This window comes from Strigops habroptila, chromosome Z (assembly GCF_004027225.2).
Source record: "Strigops habroptila isolate Jane chromosome Z, bStrHab1.2.pri, whole genome shotgun sequence".
Lineage (NCBI taxonomy): Eukaryota > Metazoa > Chordata > Aves > Psittaciformes > Psittacidae > Strigops > Strigops habroptila.
The window spans coordinates 84,096,941-84,113,634 of record NC_044302.2 but is presented as its reverse complement, the minus strand read 5'-3'; the positions used below and the strand labels follow the sequence as shown (position 1 = coordinate 84,113,634).

Below are 16,694 nucleotides of genomic sequence, written 5' to 3'. Positions count from 1 at the left end.
AATATTCAGACAGTGCTGACAAGGCTGGATAGGCTGCGAGTTGCACAGCACACAGGTACCCTGCACTTTGCACTTCGCGCTTCTCCCTGATTTCTTAGCAAGTTGAAATCTTTGGTTTTTACTGGCTTTGATTCACATTTTCTCTCTGGATATTGGCATGACACCTCAGCCAACGTAGGCAGTTATTCTGCATAGGCAATACATCCTCCCCACCACTGCCAACTTTGGATCAGTTTTATGGCATGCTTCCTGGACCCTGTTGAACTCCTGCATAACTGAGGACATATTCTGCAGGAATTTCATTTAAAGGAGAAGATAGAGAGTCACTGCCACTAAATGTGCAATTTAATACTGGAGGAAGACAGATACTCTACACTGTTACGTAAGTCCACGTCTTAACACGGTTCCACATTTTCCTGACTTCAAAACTCGGAGAGAGGCATCTCCACCCCTCCAAAGCCCTGTCTCGGGGCACCCTGGCCCGGCTCCCTAGCCCCGGATGCCTCCTTCCAGCGCGGCGCCGGGCAGCGGGCGGGCGGCCTTGTCCTGTGCAGCCCCAGCAGGGCGGCCGCGGGTGTCTCCCCTAGGGACTGAAACAGGGGAGAACCGAAGGGCACAACCAGGTGCGGAGCCCGGAGGGGACCGTCGGGACCCCCCCGCCCAGCGCCCCGGGTGCGGTGGAGAGCGGGGCGGGGGCTGTCTCCGGCCGCAAGGGGCGTGGAGGGGAGGAGGAGGCAGAGGAGAAGGAGGAGTATTTCGGGGCGGCAGGAGCAGGTAGCGCTCAGTGCCGCGCTGGGAGACGGCCGCTCGAAAGCGGCAACAGGCTGACCTCCACACCGCTCCGCACCGCAGCGCGCCATGGCCTCCGCGGGCGCGGCGCTTCCGCCGCTGCTCCTTGCTCTGGGTAGGTCCGTCTCCCTGCCCCGGGAAGGTCGGTATCCCCGCGAGCGCGGGGTGGCAGCCGCGCCCGGTGCGGAGCGGGGGTTGCGGAGGGCTGCCTCCGGCTGCGGCCGCCGCCTCTCACCGCGGCGCCGGGGACGGAGCAAAGCCAGGCGGTGGGTGCCCGGCTGCCAGCGCCTCTGGGGTTTCTGGGCCAGAGGCGTGTGTGGCTGTGGCTGCGTGTGAAGCGCGGTGCATCGGCGGCTTTTTTAAAGCAGGTTAAACCCCGAAACTCCTGGACAGGCGCGGAGTTTGCGGGGGAATGGAGCTTGTGCGTGCTGGGGTGGAGAGAATGGTGCAGTCTGATGTGTGAATTTACGGCTATATGGTCGTTATGACTTTTTAAAAAGGAAGATGATGTTCTCGTTGTGAACGCTGTTCCTATTTTGCAAGAGTCCTTTAGGTCTGTTCCCACCCCACTGGGCAAATGTCGCTCCTTGGAAGAGGACAGGGAAACTTGAACCATTTGCACCTTCTCTTGGCTGACTAAATTACCATTACATATATTTTCCTGGGAGCTATAAGCCATCATATTCACTTGCCATGAGCAAATTCCCAAGCACTTGCAGAGTTTTAATATTACTGTATGCTCTCACAAACCCTTAATTAGCAAGTCACTGAAGAAGCAGCATAAAAATGAGTTTCACTTGTGATGAGCTGTTCTAACTTGTTCTTTTCGTAAGTATAGCAAGCGCTGCAGTGGAATGTGAGGCTCCAGGGTATGAAATCAAATACAAAAATATTAACCTGTGATGAGATACACAGTATACAAACAAGCGGGTAATTTTTTTTTTTTTTTTAAGAAAAATTCTTTAAAGTATCAATGGGCAAAACATTCACTCTGCACTTTTGCTTAATCCATTGTTTTTTCTCCTGGTTACAGTCACATCAGGACCATTAACATGCCCTGTAATTCATGGGATCTTAGGACTTGCAAAGGTCTGTAGAGCGGTGCTGAAAGCAGATGATAAGGACTGATTATGAGAGGAGGATTCCCCTGGCAATGAGACTGACAGATGTGGGATAGGTCTGCTTTGTTCAGGCATTACCCATGATTTGTCTTCATTTTTACAGTTGAAAGCTGTCATGATTTTGATTTCAGATGTGTTGTGGCATTTGATATTAGTGGATGTAATTGCTTAGTTAATACTTCGGCCTTTTTGATCTTGAAGTAGTAGTAGGGAAAAGAAGGTTTCAAGGCAGAAGAGTTTTCCCTGAGTGACTTGGAGTCCTGTTGTAGCTCTCCCATAATAACTTTTAAATTGATTGAATTCTACTGAACTGTTTTCCTTTCAAGGACAGTATTCCTGGATTTAATTGGGCTAACTTAGTTGAATTAGTCCAGACTTCAAGAAAATACTCCAAATTTATTTTAAACTTGATTTTATGTCAGTGTATTTACTTCTGAATTATCAGCTATATTAAATGGACCACATAGGGGTATTGTTCAGTTGTGTCTCCAAATTCAACTGAAGGTAATGCAATGGTTAGTAAAGGTCGGGGTTATTCATTGATGTTGTGTACTTTTGTGTTTGGAAAGTTATTAAAACTTTGTAGATGCTACAAGAAGAAATGAATAGAAATGCAAAAGAACTACCATTTTGATAATACGATTTAGCTACCAGCCTTGTTACTTGTTGACCAAAAAGTATATATCATACAGAAGTAGATTGTGTTAAGAGGAATAACAATAAGGGAAGGACTTAATAGGGCAACCTATATAACTAAGCTTGATGCTTCTGTTGTAACACACTGCTCATAGCTGCTTATACATTTGCTATATCTAATTCTTTAATTACATTTTAAGCATCTAGTTTTTTCCTTAGACTGTTCTTAAAAATTAGAGCCAAAATAGCCCAGCTCTTTCTGAGAGTGAGGCCAGTGGAAAATACAGTAGCTTTCCTGGGCTCAATTCTGGTTAATGTTTTCTTTGGAAAGCCCTCATGCTTCAGAGGAGATATTTGAAATTTGGCAAGAAGATGCTATTTACATTGTCTTGAATATCTACCAAAATTTGGCCAAGTAACAAATCTTTGTAAAACTGAATTCCTCTGGAAATAAATGTATTTTTATCAGCTTGATTCTAACATAAATTCTGTCTGTCCTTGGTGCGAAGCTTGGTCAGACTTCATCTGCTACTGGTGGTGTAGTGGGATGGAGCTGTTTCTGTGTGAGGTCTATATCTACACCTGCAAACATAAAATATTTCTTTCTTGTGTGCTCATGTTATTTGGTATTTTTGCAGCAATATCTCCAATGTTGTTTGAGACACTCTGCTTTCCAGTTTGCTTCTGGATCCTGGTCTGCTGATTATCTGTTCTGGTTAGCTGATTCCTGGGCTCTGGGTGAATCTGCTTGTTCTCCCTTTTATGAGAATAATTCACTTCAGGGTCAGTTCTCAAGTGGTAGTATTGGAGGATCATGCATAGTGAAGGAAACCAAATTTAGTGTGGCCTTGCCTAATGTATCTCAGCAGGCCTCCACGTTCTAACCCACCACGCACCTTCGTCCCATAACCCAGGATATGAATAACTGGTATGTTCTTAAAAGCCCCACTCTGTGAAGCATGCGTCCCTCACACTATTTAACTCTGAAGTGAAAAATCACAGCTAAATAAGGGTTATGCTTTTTGGGTCACAGGTATACCACCTGAGGACCATGAGTCCTCAAGCCTCCCTGTGGGATGCTGGCACCCTGGAGGAGAAAGCAGCTCTATCTGAAAGTGGGAGGGGAATTTCTCTGAAACTTTGGGTAGAATCCAGAATTTCCAAGTGTAACCCTTTTTCTGTTTGGTGTGTATCTGACCCTTGCTGATGAAAAACATCCTGTTGTGCTCAGGACCTTCTTGGCAATGGACTGTAGAGCTGTACAGAGGGATAGGAGAGGACCTCCCTAATGTAGTCTTTTTCTTAAGATCATTTTTGTTAAAACTGGGACGAAAGTTGTGATAAAAGAACAGAGTTTAACATGCAAAAGGTAGGAAGTGCCCAACATAAGTTAGCAATCTGGATTTGTCCCTTCTGTATGCCAATGTATCATGCTGTTGCTGCCTGTGGACAGGGTAAGGTAGTGTGATCAGAGAAGAGGCTGAGACTCCTGCCTCGCTTAGTTTTGAAATCAGAAGGTGCTCTTTGAACAAGAAAGAAAGGTGGGGTGAAGAGAAAGGAATGTTTTTGCCCCCCGTGCAAAATTGGATTCTTTCTCTCCATTTTTGTCGCAAAAGCTGAGTGCGGTTTCGAGCGAGTCATTTAAATCAGATCTTTGACACGTGGTTGGACCTATTGTGCTCCTCTCTTTCTCTTTGCTCAGCCAGGGGTTCTCAAAACTGAAGCTGCGTTTTCACGATCTGGTTAAGCTGACCTGAATGTGGGGCTGACGCTGCAAGGACATTTCGTCCATCCCTGATAGTATGTTCCCACCAGCGTCCTGTGCTACCACTGGGGCTTGGTCTGGGGAACCCGTCAGGGACCCATTTGCCTGAATATTTTTTTCCCTTTTTTGGGCCAGGTCAGTTTTGGAGATGGGCTAAAATGATCCTGTTCGCTTGAGCAATTTATTTGTTAGCGCTGGTACAGGGGACAGTTGGAACTCATGGCCAGAGGAGGGAGGGAAGCTGGAAAAGTCACTTTCACTGAATTGAGCTGGTTGTGGAAGTGTATCTTGCCATTCAAAGCCGCTGTGTATTCACAGCTGTGAATGAAGTCAGTGGAAATTGCATTTTGAATGTGCTAAGTATTCTGAAAAAATAAGGTTTTAGCTGTATGACTAGATAACCAGAAGTGGTAAATACTTTTGACATGAATTTTTATTTAATTCTTTTTTTTAATGGAGTTAAAGATGACCTCTTGTTTCATTTAAATGTTGAAAATAATTTCTCTGACATCTGCAAATACTTATATGTTCGAGGTCAAAATATGTAGAGGTGAATCCACAAGGAAGCTGCTAATTCAGTAGGTTGAAATAGCATACATAAAAAGTACAAGGCCATGTACTGAGCTCCAAGCACTAAACTTGTAACTGAATAGCAAGTGAAAACTGCACATTTGGTGCAATAAATGAAGCCAGAAGTCCAGGTGAATGCCGTGTATGATCATAGCACACATACACACACACACAACAACAAAGTTGTACAACCCATATTAATTTCTGCCTTTTTCCTTATTTGTCTTTTGTCACCTTGCTGTTTTATTATTGTACTTGTGAGTAGTCTTAATGTTAAAAAGTAATTCTAAATTCTGGAGATTGTTTGAAAGCACAACTCAAACATGAACTTTTCTTAAACTAAAACTTTCTCTAGTTTTCCCTACTGTAAGAGAGTTTGTCAGGTAGTAGGAGTGTTATTATGTATTATTTTTGGAGTTTTGCCTTTCGCAGCATTGCACATTGAAGTAAGGCTTCGGTCATACTGTATTACAGGACTTGTATTTTGTACAAGTGATGTTTATTTTAGAAAGCATGCAGGGTATTACCATCACACTCCTAAACACATTAACAGTTAATATTTATTTGTGCATAATTTAGGCAAAGTCAGCATGAGATCTTACCAGCAAGTTCTAACTGTGCTGTGGAAAAATTTTTGAATTGTTCTTTGATTTTTGATTCACTGACACAGAATTTTCATTTAAGAAGGCAAAGAAGTAAAAGGACTAATACTTCTTGGGTTTATTGTGTTTCTCAGCCACAATATAAATGTTATTCATTGTGGTCTTTCTTCACTATTGTTAATTTTGAATGAGTGAAAGTGGGTTTTGTGTGTACTTCATGTAATGTATTTTTATGAGGGCTAATAACTGAGACTGCCAATAGCTTAACATCGAACAGCTGAATGTGAAAAAAATGCTCTCTCTTACCGTTAATGCAGGTAAAAGGGAGTTTCCACATCTTCAGACAAGTAAAGCAAGTCATTTTTCCCAGCAGAAATCTTGGGCAGTCTCTATGCAGTGTTGTTATTTTCATTTAAAGGTTCCCTTTGTTAGGCTTTGTGCAGGCCAGTTCCCATTTCCATGGTGACCGTGCTGAAATGCAGACGGGACACAGGCTGGATTCTCATCGGCATAGCCTTGCACTTGCATACCAACACATGTTATCTGCTTGGCTTAGGACATTTCTATTAGCAGTTTTAATGTTTAGGACTTCTTTTTCACATAGTGATCTCTGGCCCGTGATACTGTGCTGCGTTAGGATTTCAGACCCTATACAGCAAGGGAAAGCAAGTTGATAAGCTTAGTTTTGTGTAAATAAATTGGCTGTACTGTTCCCATTGAAATTAGACAAGGACATCAGAGAACTGTCTCAGCCTTGGTTTTCATTTCTGTTAAAAAAGGTAATGGAGAAGGATTTTTATTTATAAACCTTTAGGTGAAAAACTGACACGTATCTGTACTAAACAGTTATATGAACATAACCTCTTCTCTAGGTGCTGATAAAAGGATAATAAAAATAAATTAATGTGAATTACACAGGATAAATGATACATTCTGCCTATATTAGCTGAGTGTAAGTGTGTATCCCTGTAAAGCAATGTGTGATAATGTTCTTCCTGCTCATGCTGCACTCATTTTCTGGAGGTGGAGAGTACTAGACATCTAGTGGAGTCAACATAAGCTGTGTGAGCTTTTCCATTGCTTCCAAATCAGGTTGGGAATTCTGAATTGCCAAATAAACTCAATATTCTGAGTGCCAGTAATTGTTACTTTGAATTAGTTTCTGAAGAGCATTATAGGACCCTCAGAGGACTTATTATAGGACCCTCAGAGAGTTTGTTTTCCCCTGGAAAGGCAGATTTTTTTAAAAAAATCTGAGAAGACTCACATATTATTCAGGACTTAAAAGAGGAATTATACAGGCAAAGAAGTAAGATCAACACAGACTCTTTGAATGTAGGACGAGCAAAGACATCTTGCGTATAACCGAATGACATCTGCATGGTTGAATGTCACACATGATGAATGTCACGGATTCTTTCGTCCCTTTCACATTATTGGTAGACAGGGTGAAGGGCTTGGAACTTATGCACAGCCCTGGTGGAACTCTCTTGCCTTATTGCTGGTTTATTTTGCCCTTTGAATCCTGCTTCTAAGTTCGTCATTCTTTCTTTATTTCATACAGGATATTTGTTTAATCATGCAAATTCCTTGGCTAATACTGTTGGTTATTTCTAAAGAGCAGACAAAAAAGAAATCTTGGGAAAAATTACTGTTAACAGACGCTTTGGAAAGGAGCATATTGCGCAGTAGAAATACCAAAGGAAATAATGGTGTTTGAGGGTGAGGGTGGTGGTGGGGAAAGATTGCATTACGTTTTTACCTTTTATCTATTTACCAGTCTGTCTGCTTCTCTAGCAATTCATCTCAAATATAAATATATAAATACATAAATATTTAAATACATTAAAATAAAAATAATAACAGTAATAAAAATAAACAGACAAAATATAAATAAAAAAGTAATAAATAAGTGAAAATATAGTATAAAAGCAAGGAAGATGGCAGCAGTTGGTGCTGTGTTAAGGCTGCAACACAAAGCTATATGCAGTAATAAGACTGCAGATGCCCAGGCTGCCTTACCCACTGGATTACCCAGTAAATAACTGCCTCAGCTGGTGGCAAGATCAGGTTTTTATCTTGCCTGAATGAGGAATAGCAGACCCACGCTTGGCTCACATGAGCTTACTGCACCGATGGTTGTCCTTGCTAGAAGCAGTGAATCCAACACTTTTTGGGGGAAGTGTTTGTATCATGCTTTATGCTGCCAGGAGTAAGGCAGCTGCCCACAGGTGAGACAACAGGATTAGCTAACAGGCTGTCTACCTTTTCTGCATACACAGCAGCCACTTCTCATAACTTCTCAGTTCTTGTGACTGTTGTGTTTATATCTCCCTTCAACTGCAAAAGCACATCAGGTAAAAAATACTACTTCATTGCATAATTTGCTAAAACAACAAATCAGTAAATTACTGGACTTTAAGCCTAAATTTACTCTTGGCTGGCCCCGTTCTGACAGTTAGGTGAACATCTACGTAGGTGTCCAAATCAGGGCAACCTGTGTCGAGTTACTGGCCTTGTTTCTTAATAGCAACTTGCTATAATAAGGAGGGTAAACCACAGAAGAATCCCCTTTATATACACCTGTCTGAACAGAAGCAAGTGGGGTATCTTGTCTCCCAGCAACTAGTGTGACTTAGATGGTTACCAAATATCATTGCAATGGAGGGTATGTGACTCAAAAGTTTCTGTGCCTGCATGTTCTGTTTGAGGAGAATGATAATTGCTAACTGAAGAAAGGCACAACATTTTCTTAAATAGTTTTTCATGGATTCTATTTTCTTAGCTGTAAACTATCATAAGACAGTAAGAGTAGTGCTCTGATACTGAACAGAAGAGCAATTTAATCCAGTATTCCTACTGTGCAACATAAAATTTAGTTGTCTTTATATGCAATACTTCAAATGCACATAGAACTGATTGGATTAATAGATATTAAACTCAGATTTATCTGAAATTTCTCAAATGAAAATTTTCTAAGTGAAAGAAAAGTTTAAGTGTCCTGACACTAAGTACATTCACCAAATAGACTTCCCATTTAAATATGCTAAAATACATATAGGTCAAATTTAGAACAGCAGAAATTACTGAAAATGAAGTAACTCTTTTATTAAGATAAGCAATTAATTAAGCAAAACAATAAACAGAAAAAAAATCCAGCAGCACTGCTTCTATAGTAATCCTTTAGAAGCTCTGCTAATAATAGTTGTTCATTTGACTGTAGCGAAATATCCTTTCATTTCAGTGTCTCTACTTGCTCTTTTTTTGTTTTCTTTTCCAAACTACCCAAAGCCAGTTCATCATATTGAGCAGGAGGAAAAAACCAAAAAAACCCAACAAACTTTAAGAGTCTCTGGAGTTGTCTTTCTGAGAAGTTGACAGCTACAATAGACTTCGCTTCTCTGAAGACAAAAAGCAACTGTTCTGCTTTTGTGGAAGCAAGCATTATCTCCAGAAAACTCTTCTTAAATGTACCTGGGTCCTTCTCTCTGACCCCAAAATGTACAATGGCTGCATTTTACAAACAAAGATAACTTTTTTCCATACTCTGTCTAGAGATAGCCAGTCACTGACGTGACCACAGGTATCCAGACTCTGGTGAGCGGGCTGAGGACTGGGATAGTGCATGCTGCAGCCCCCCTGCACCTGAAACCTCGTTCCCCTGCCCCCCAGTGCAGAGTTAGGTGCCTCGGGTGCAGCAGAGATATTGAGGCGCTTTTAAAGTGCATGAAAAATATTTGCTTGCAAAGCAGGAAGGCTCATGCAGTTGAATAATGGGTCAAGGGGAGCAGTTGAATTCCATCCTTCTCAGGCACCTGCATGAGGTGCCTCCTTCCCCTGAGGTCAAGGGTGGGGAAGAATCTTGGGAGGTAGGTGTCTAGTTCAGCTTTTTTTCATGAAGTAGCTACCTGAGAAGTGATGGTAATAGTCACCCGAAAAACGTGGGCTTGGTTCTTCCTTAAGGCTCATGGCGGTGTAGCCTCACCTCTCAAACTTTCCCAGAAGTGTCTTTGCTACCAGGCAATAAAGTAGTCAAGAGAAGCGCTATCTGATATTGAAACCAGGTCTCAGCTCATCCTGGGATGCACATTTATGTTTCCAGGCAGACAAGCAAAGACAAATCTTGCCTGTGGCCTAACGTATGGGGCACTTAGCTGGGAGGAGTTCTGAGTTGGCCTGTTTGGACTGCTCATGCAATTCACATTTGGTAAATAAGCAGTGCATAAAAAGAAGTTATTTAGCTATTCAGTTAAATCATTTACAGGAGAAATTATTTCATTGGGAAGCATTCATTGCCTCTGGCCAGAGGAGGCAATGCTTCTACCAGAGTGAGCCTACAATAGGGTAGGATACCTTGCTCTTAGACATGGGTACTTCTACAACTGTATCATATTCTAAATTTTTATGCAACTTTGCGCTATGCAACCTATATTATGTCAGATAGTTTTAAATTCATTCTGGTTTAGGCAGCTACTGGAGTCTGGGTTTCTTGGATTATTTTCCTCATTTTAGTGAGCCTAAATTCCATTTAGGCCAGAATTGATCATTTCAATGTGTATTAAGGAGGAATTTCAGACCATCTACCTACCATTCAGGCTTCCAGGCCAAGAGCTCCCGTTACAATCAGGGGGGAGGAATAGTTGTTAGGTTGTTAAGTCTGCTATAGGAAAACAAAAGTTCTGACAATTATAGCTCTTCCAACTATTGTATTATATATCCTGTGGAGGTTTTCTTGTTGCAGGAAGCTGATGTAGCAAACTTTTTACAGATGAGACTGTTCTTGTTTCTGGGGTTGTCTGGCTAGCCCTTGAGGAGCTGTGAGGGAGGAACAGGGTCCTAAACACCGTGTCCTAAACGGCGTAATGGTAGTGTCACTCTCGAGCCGCTGCAGTCTTCATGCTGCAGGCTATGACACTGGAGCAGCAGGGGGATCAATGGTGATGGCAGGTCCCTCAGCCTTTTTCGAATTTAGCCTTTCCAGGTCACATTTAACAGTGATATAATATAATACACTAATATGGTATAATACACTGAAATTTTCAAAGGCCCTAAAGTGTGGTATGGGTAGGGAAATACAGATGCCTTTGGTTGCCTTCTCATCTTCTTGAGACCTGTGTGAAATAAGCATTTTTGTCTGTGCACAAACATGTTTTCATACAAGCTGAGATGAGCAAATGTGGCAAATAAAGTATAGAGATAGCAGTCACATTGGTTGCTATGTGTGACATGCATTTCCTCCCTTACAGTTGTAATGTGATGTATGCTTCTCTGACTATATTTGGAAATACTGGTGGTTTAAAAGAAGGGTCAACAACTGATAATGTGGACACAAGGAAAGAGAATTTGCTGGAGTGAAAGGCCAGTTGAAAAGTCAGCTTTTATCATAGGGAAGCGTGTGAAGTTTTTTAATCATCATTATATGTGAAGTCAGTGACGTAACTGCATATATAACATATGTGTGTACAGATTGTTAGCCTCATGTACTTCTAATCTCTTTGTGCTATTGTTGAGAACAAATTGTGGTACTCTAAGGACAAAGTAGAAACAATCCTGTTTGTTGTACCAAGATAAAAGAAAAACTGCAGGTCATATTAAAAAGATGCCATTTATGTGAATTTTCTGTAAAAGAAAGTTTTTCCCACTGAACTTAATGATGGAAACATGCCAGGACAATAAATTTGAGTAGGCTTGAATACTTGCTGTCTTTATTAAAAACATGCAGGAAGTTGTCAGTCCTGCAGGAACTGCTTTTAAGCATTTCTTTGGAGTCAGTCCTTGTGTGTACAGTAGATTGTTGAGATTTCATAACTCCGGATGAAGAGCAGTTTATTTGTCTGCCCCAAGGAGGGCAATGTGTGGGCTACAAATAGGGAGTTATCAGGAAAAAGACAACTGTTTTGGGGCAACTAGTGCAGTCATGGGTAAATTTAATTAGATCTCTTACTCTGCAGCAGTGCCAGAACAGCACCTGGTCATGTTATCCCAGCCTCTCCAATTTTTCATTCACAATTTATGTGTCATATCATGTTTGGATTGCTTTTATAGCAGGTTATTGGTAACTCTTCAGTGCAGCTTCTTGGATCATAAACAGTTGTAATTGAAAGGCAGTGACTCAGGCTCTCACACTCTTGGAGGCTTTCAGCCTGGAAGCTGACCTACTTCCAGGAAGAAGCAGTTGGCCAACTAAACCAAGCAAACTTGATGGAGGGAGGGGAGCAGAGGAAGAGGGGCTGGAGGGAGTATTGTTACTAAATGAGGCATTGTTTTTCCTTTCTTCTGGGTGTGTGGGGGTTTTTTTTGTTTTGGTTTGGGTTTTGTGGCCCATAATTTATTTCTACACTAAACATTATAATCTCTGTTAATTATTAAATAGCTTGAGATATTATTTCTAATGTGAAGAAAATGTCCATCTTAAGATAAAAGTAAAACAAATACACGAAGCAGTAAAATGAAGACTTGCCTTTTAATGCTTCTGTAAACATAATGAAATATCAACAAAGTAACTGAAGTGAGGATTGAAGGAAACTCAGTTTTAGTACAGAAAGTCCAGTGTCTTGCCAATCACATTCTCGGCTCCTTTTGATTCCTGTCAGAGGTTGACGTTGTCTTTATTTAGAAGGTTGTTTTCAATAAGAAAGCTGTTTGATTTAAAACAAAACAGATTAACTGTGGTTGTAAAACTGCTATTGCAGTACATGAGCTGAAGATACCTACTTGCCATTGTGTTTATATACTGGAAAAAACCCCAAATAAACAAAAAAAAAGTATAAAATAGAGAAGTAAATATACAGGAGAAAACTAATGAAAAAATATTTTTTACTTGTATTAACCATATTGGGTAAAGGGTAATATACCTTTCCATGAAGTGGGTTGGATTTTACATAGCCCTGACCAAGTATGCTAAAGATATACCAAAAAGGTCTTTCATATTTATGCTCATTTACAGAAAAGCCTCAAACAGTGCAACCAATATAGAACTGTTTTACATGAAAAGAACTTGATTTTGTGTCATTACTTGTTAACTCATACAATGCATGTACCACTACAGTAAAGCAGATCAGGCTCAAGACTTATATGTTGGGGGGGGGAGCGTGGGGGAAAGTGGTTTCTTTTTTTGGGTAGACTTGCTCCTTCCTTGAACAAGCTCATTGCAGTGAAAATTGTTCAGTGGCTTCTGAAAAAAGCCGCAATGAAGAATATCTGTACTGCAATTCAATGGAATAAAGTAACTGCATGCATTGTTTTCTCTTTTATATATTTACAGTCTTGTCTAAAACCTTCAAAACACAATGGATTTATTAAAACAATCCATAATTTAAAAAGCTCATTCTGTAAGAACAGTTGACTAATTACAGTTGGGTTATTGGTCTGATAACATAGGTTCTGAATAATAAGGGAGTAACTTTACTCTTACACCAAAATGTTGTTGCTGTTTAAAAAAAAGGCAGAAAAGTAATACTAAATACATTTAATATGAAGCAAATACTACTTGACTGCCCTCTTTCATAACTTTATTACTTTCCCTTCCTGTCTTCATTCCACCTTCTGCCTAATATTTCAAGGATAGTAGGTGATTATAGTGCAAGCGGGATCTGTAAGTGCGTATATTCCTTTACTAACTTTGGAACCTGTGAGCCAGTTTCTGCAAGTTTTTGCAGAGGGATGAAAAAAATAAGCAGTTGGGTACTGGAGAGAGGCAAAAAGTTTTTTACAAGTTCCCTGACAACTGAGGAGATCCAGTGTGACCTTGTACAGTACAAACCACCAGAAAATCCACCCCAAAGAGAGCCCTCAGAAATACTTCAGTTATGAAGAAAGCTTGAAACAGTGTGCACAATCTGTTGTGACATGAAACCAGTGGAAAGCAAGAGTTATGACTTCTCTCAGCCCTCTTGCCCCTGTCTTTTCTCTGCCTACAGCAGGGTCTGACAGGCTTTAGGGCCGTGCTGATATGTGTTCTTTGGAGGAAGAAATCTTTGAGACTAAGGGGAAAATTTTCATTGTGGAATTTGTAGTGGCTCTGTTGGAGCATACTAACATAAAGGGTAAAGTAATAATACCCTCTTCTGGAAAGAATAGCTACTTTAAAAACACTAGACTGAGCAATTAAGGCAATGTAGGCAGTACACATTTTATTGGCTGCCAATCTATGAAACTGCTTCAGGAAGCAGATAATAATCCAGTAGGATTTTCTTGACACACTCTCCACACCCCCGCCTCTTCCAAACCATTCATGGACTAAAAAATCCCATGCAAGTATGTGTGTAGTACTATCTTGGTTTTACCCTAATGCCAGGTCATGATCTTGCTCTTCTGTAGTGACTATGCCTTCCACCCTCAAATCGCCCAGCATGCTGATCTTTGGGTTTGACAGGGTCCACTGTTCTATTAGAGATGGCGCAAGGGGCAGTGGCTGTACCTGTGTCTGTGATACTGAGCTGTGGGGAGCTGCCAGCAAAGGCTCACTCTTTTCCCTCTCCTGGCACCATTAGTGGTGTGAATGTTCACTCATAAAGACAAATGGTCGCTTAGCTGCATTATGTAACAAACTTTTTCTGTTCTATTGCTAATACTTGTTCAAAGAAGCAAACATCACACCGTTAGGGAAAAAAGGTGATGACGTTTCCTTCATTGTAAAGTTTCCTACTGGCAAAGTTAATACTAGATAAATATAAAACTAATGTGTAGCGTGAGGTGGATCCTTATAGACTTAGTGGTCAAATTCCATCATGTCTTCTTTTTAATTCATACTGTGCCAGCTATAAATAACAGCAGCAGTAAATGCCTCTATTTGACCAGGTGTTTTTGTGAGAGATGAGACGTGGCATAACTGAGTCTGTATGATTACAAGATTCTGCCATATATTGCCATCTGAAATTGGAGCATCACCTTTGCAATATAGTATAAAGTGATTGAAAAGTCGATTTTACTATTTAGACTGGAAATTAAGTGTTTATTATGACACTTATGTCACAAAATGCAAGCTAATAATATTCTTAGCACATTTATTAAACTTTTATAAACTCATTTCACAAACCAAGTAACAAAACACGCAAAATCTGATTTAATTTTTTCTCATCCAATTAGATTAACCAGTGTAACAAAAAATCTGTTTGAATAAGGGGTTACAATCAGACAACTGTTATAATCTTGACATTAAGTGATTGATTAACCAAGAGACATTTTCTGCTTGCTCACTTTAAGCTGTGAGCTTTGCTTACAAAATCAAACCAATTATGAACTGGGTGTACCTAATATGAACTGTTACTTCAATAAACTTGCTTCAGCTTGTACTTCAACGGCAGCAAACAGAAGGCATTAGAGCCATCATTAGACATGTCATTTATAGATACAGAAGAATTCCCACACATTCAGGCTTAAAGGTGCACAGTCAGAACATGTATTATTTTTTATCCTACTAGGAGCAATAAAATGGTGGTGCAGAAGTATATAAGCAGCTATACTCCTACACTCTAGCTGCTGTGGTATACACTGCAATAATGCAGTTGCTGAAACACGGGAGTTCGCAGAAAAAAAATACCATGCAAAGAGATAATGGAGTTTATTGGAAAGATCCTTTTATCTCATTAAGGATTTTTTCCTAACTTTTCTTGTCTGAAGGTTGTTGGGAGCTACTCTGCTCAATGAAGGTGTCTTCTTTAACCCAAAGCACCCAAGCCCCTACCCAGTTAGGGGAGGGAAACTGCTGCTTTTGAAGTCTTTGGAGGGGCCTTCAAAAGCTTTAGGCTTGTTTCTGGCTTCCTTTCTTCCATGCAGTCTGTTTATGTGACTGTAAATAAAGTGCCATTTACAGACAGAAGTTAGGAAGTGGATTTTTACTTGCCTGACTAATCTTACCATGACTGTTGGGTCACATAGAAGTCTGTCACCAAAAGCTATTAAAATACAGATAGTGAATTAGTTTTCTTTATTTCAAGATTCTAAATTATCAAAGTTCATTGCCTGAAGGCAGCAACAGATACTGAATATTTCCAGCCTAGAATATACAGTACTTTGAACCTAGATGCTTCAATGATTGGCACTCTTTTAATGCATAAGAGACCCTCTTATTCTGGCTCAGGCTTAAAATAGGTTTCAAGCAAACTTAGCATTTTCTCCTTTTTTGGCTACAAATGCTTGAATTTCTTGTTCTGAATACTGTATTTAGATAGATGTACAAAATGGATAAAAGATTTCCTTATAGGGTAAGCACTATATAAGATGGAGGAAAATGGCAGGAAAATGCCTAGTGTTTTATTGCAAGTATACACTAGCTAGGCCCAAACTAAGTAAGATTTTTGTGGAGTAGATCTAAATATTAAAAAACTGCTAATGATTATAATAATGTGAAATATAAAATGACTGTGATTGAAATATGCTGAAAGTATGGTTCATCTTATAATATTCTTGGTGAGTCAGTGTATTTTCCAGCTTTTCTACTTCGATTTTGCAAAGCAGTCACGAGCAAGAGGCAAAGCTCATTTTGAATGAATATTGTCATATTGAAAGAATATTGTCAATGACATCATGTCTTCAGAGGTGTGTTTTTCTGGTTACTTTTTTGCTCTTTTCTTTTTGCTGTCTTTGACTGGCTGCCTGGCCAGCAAGTGAGGGTGGTAGAGAAAGTTTTGAGAAGAGACCTGCCCAGCAGGCACTTTTGCCATTATTCTAGGTAGAAAATTTTGCCCTCAAAGAGAAGTACTCTGATATTGCAGTAATGCAAATGATTAAAAAGAATACAGTCAAGCCTTAGTGTAAATTGGAAGGATGGGTGGAATGATTCAGTGAGGAGACAGGATAGGAAGCTGGGGAGAAAAAAAGACTATTGTTTCCCCAAGCCATAACACAGCCCAGAGGAGCTGCAAGGAGCAGAAGCACCCCCAGTCTGGGCCAGGCGTTATCTTTGCTCCTTGGAATCAGCCCCCATCTTGGAGAAAGCAGGACCACAAGAGTGTCACTGGAAGGCCCAGGAAAGCATGCTGCAGGAGGACAGGCAACCCATAGCCCAGCATATTTTGTGCTGGCCCTGTCTGACCTGTGACAGCGCCCTAGGAAATTTGAACCAGCAAGGGAACTTCCCTTGAGGCTGTTGGTTGTGATATCTGACTCTATAGTTTTATGCAGTTCTGGAAATTTCTGCCCTGGCTGTAACATTTAAAACCCCCTCACCTTGAACACAATTCTAAAGATCTTCCATGTATTTGCACTGAT

General features: G+C 40.5%; 1 protein-coding gene across 2 annotated transcripts in view; it reads left to right on the top strand.

Annotated features, from left to right (window-relative positions):
• The first annotated feature begins 773 nt into the window (after window positions 1-773).
• The window catches only part of ITGA2 (integrin subunit alpha 2), a 69,112-nt gene continuing 53,191 nt past the window's right edge, over window positions 774-16,694 (top strand). For both annotated transcript variants that reach the window (XM_030511784.1, XM_030511785.1), the window contains exon 1: window positions 774-904. In XM_030511784.1, coding sequence (XP_030367644.1) covers window positions 859-904 — 46 coding nt within the window. In that variant the 5' untranslated portion in view covers window positions 774-858. The remainder of the gene's footprint in view (window positions 905-16,694) is intronic.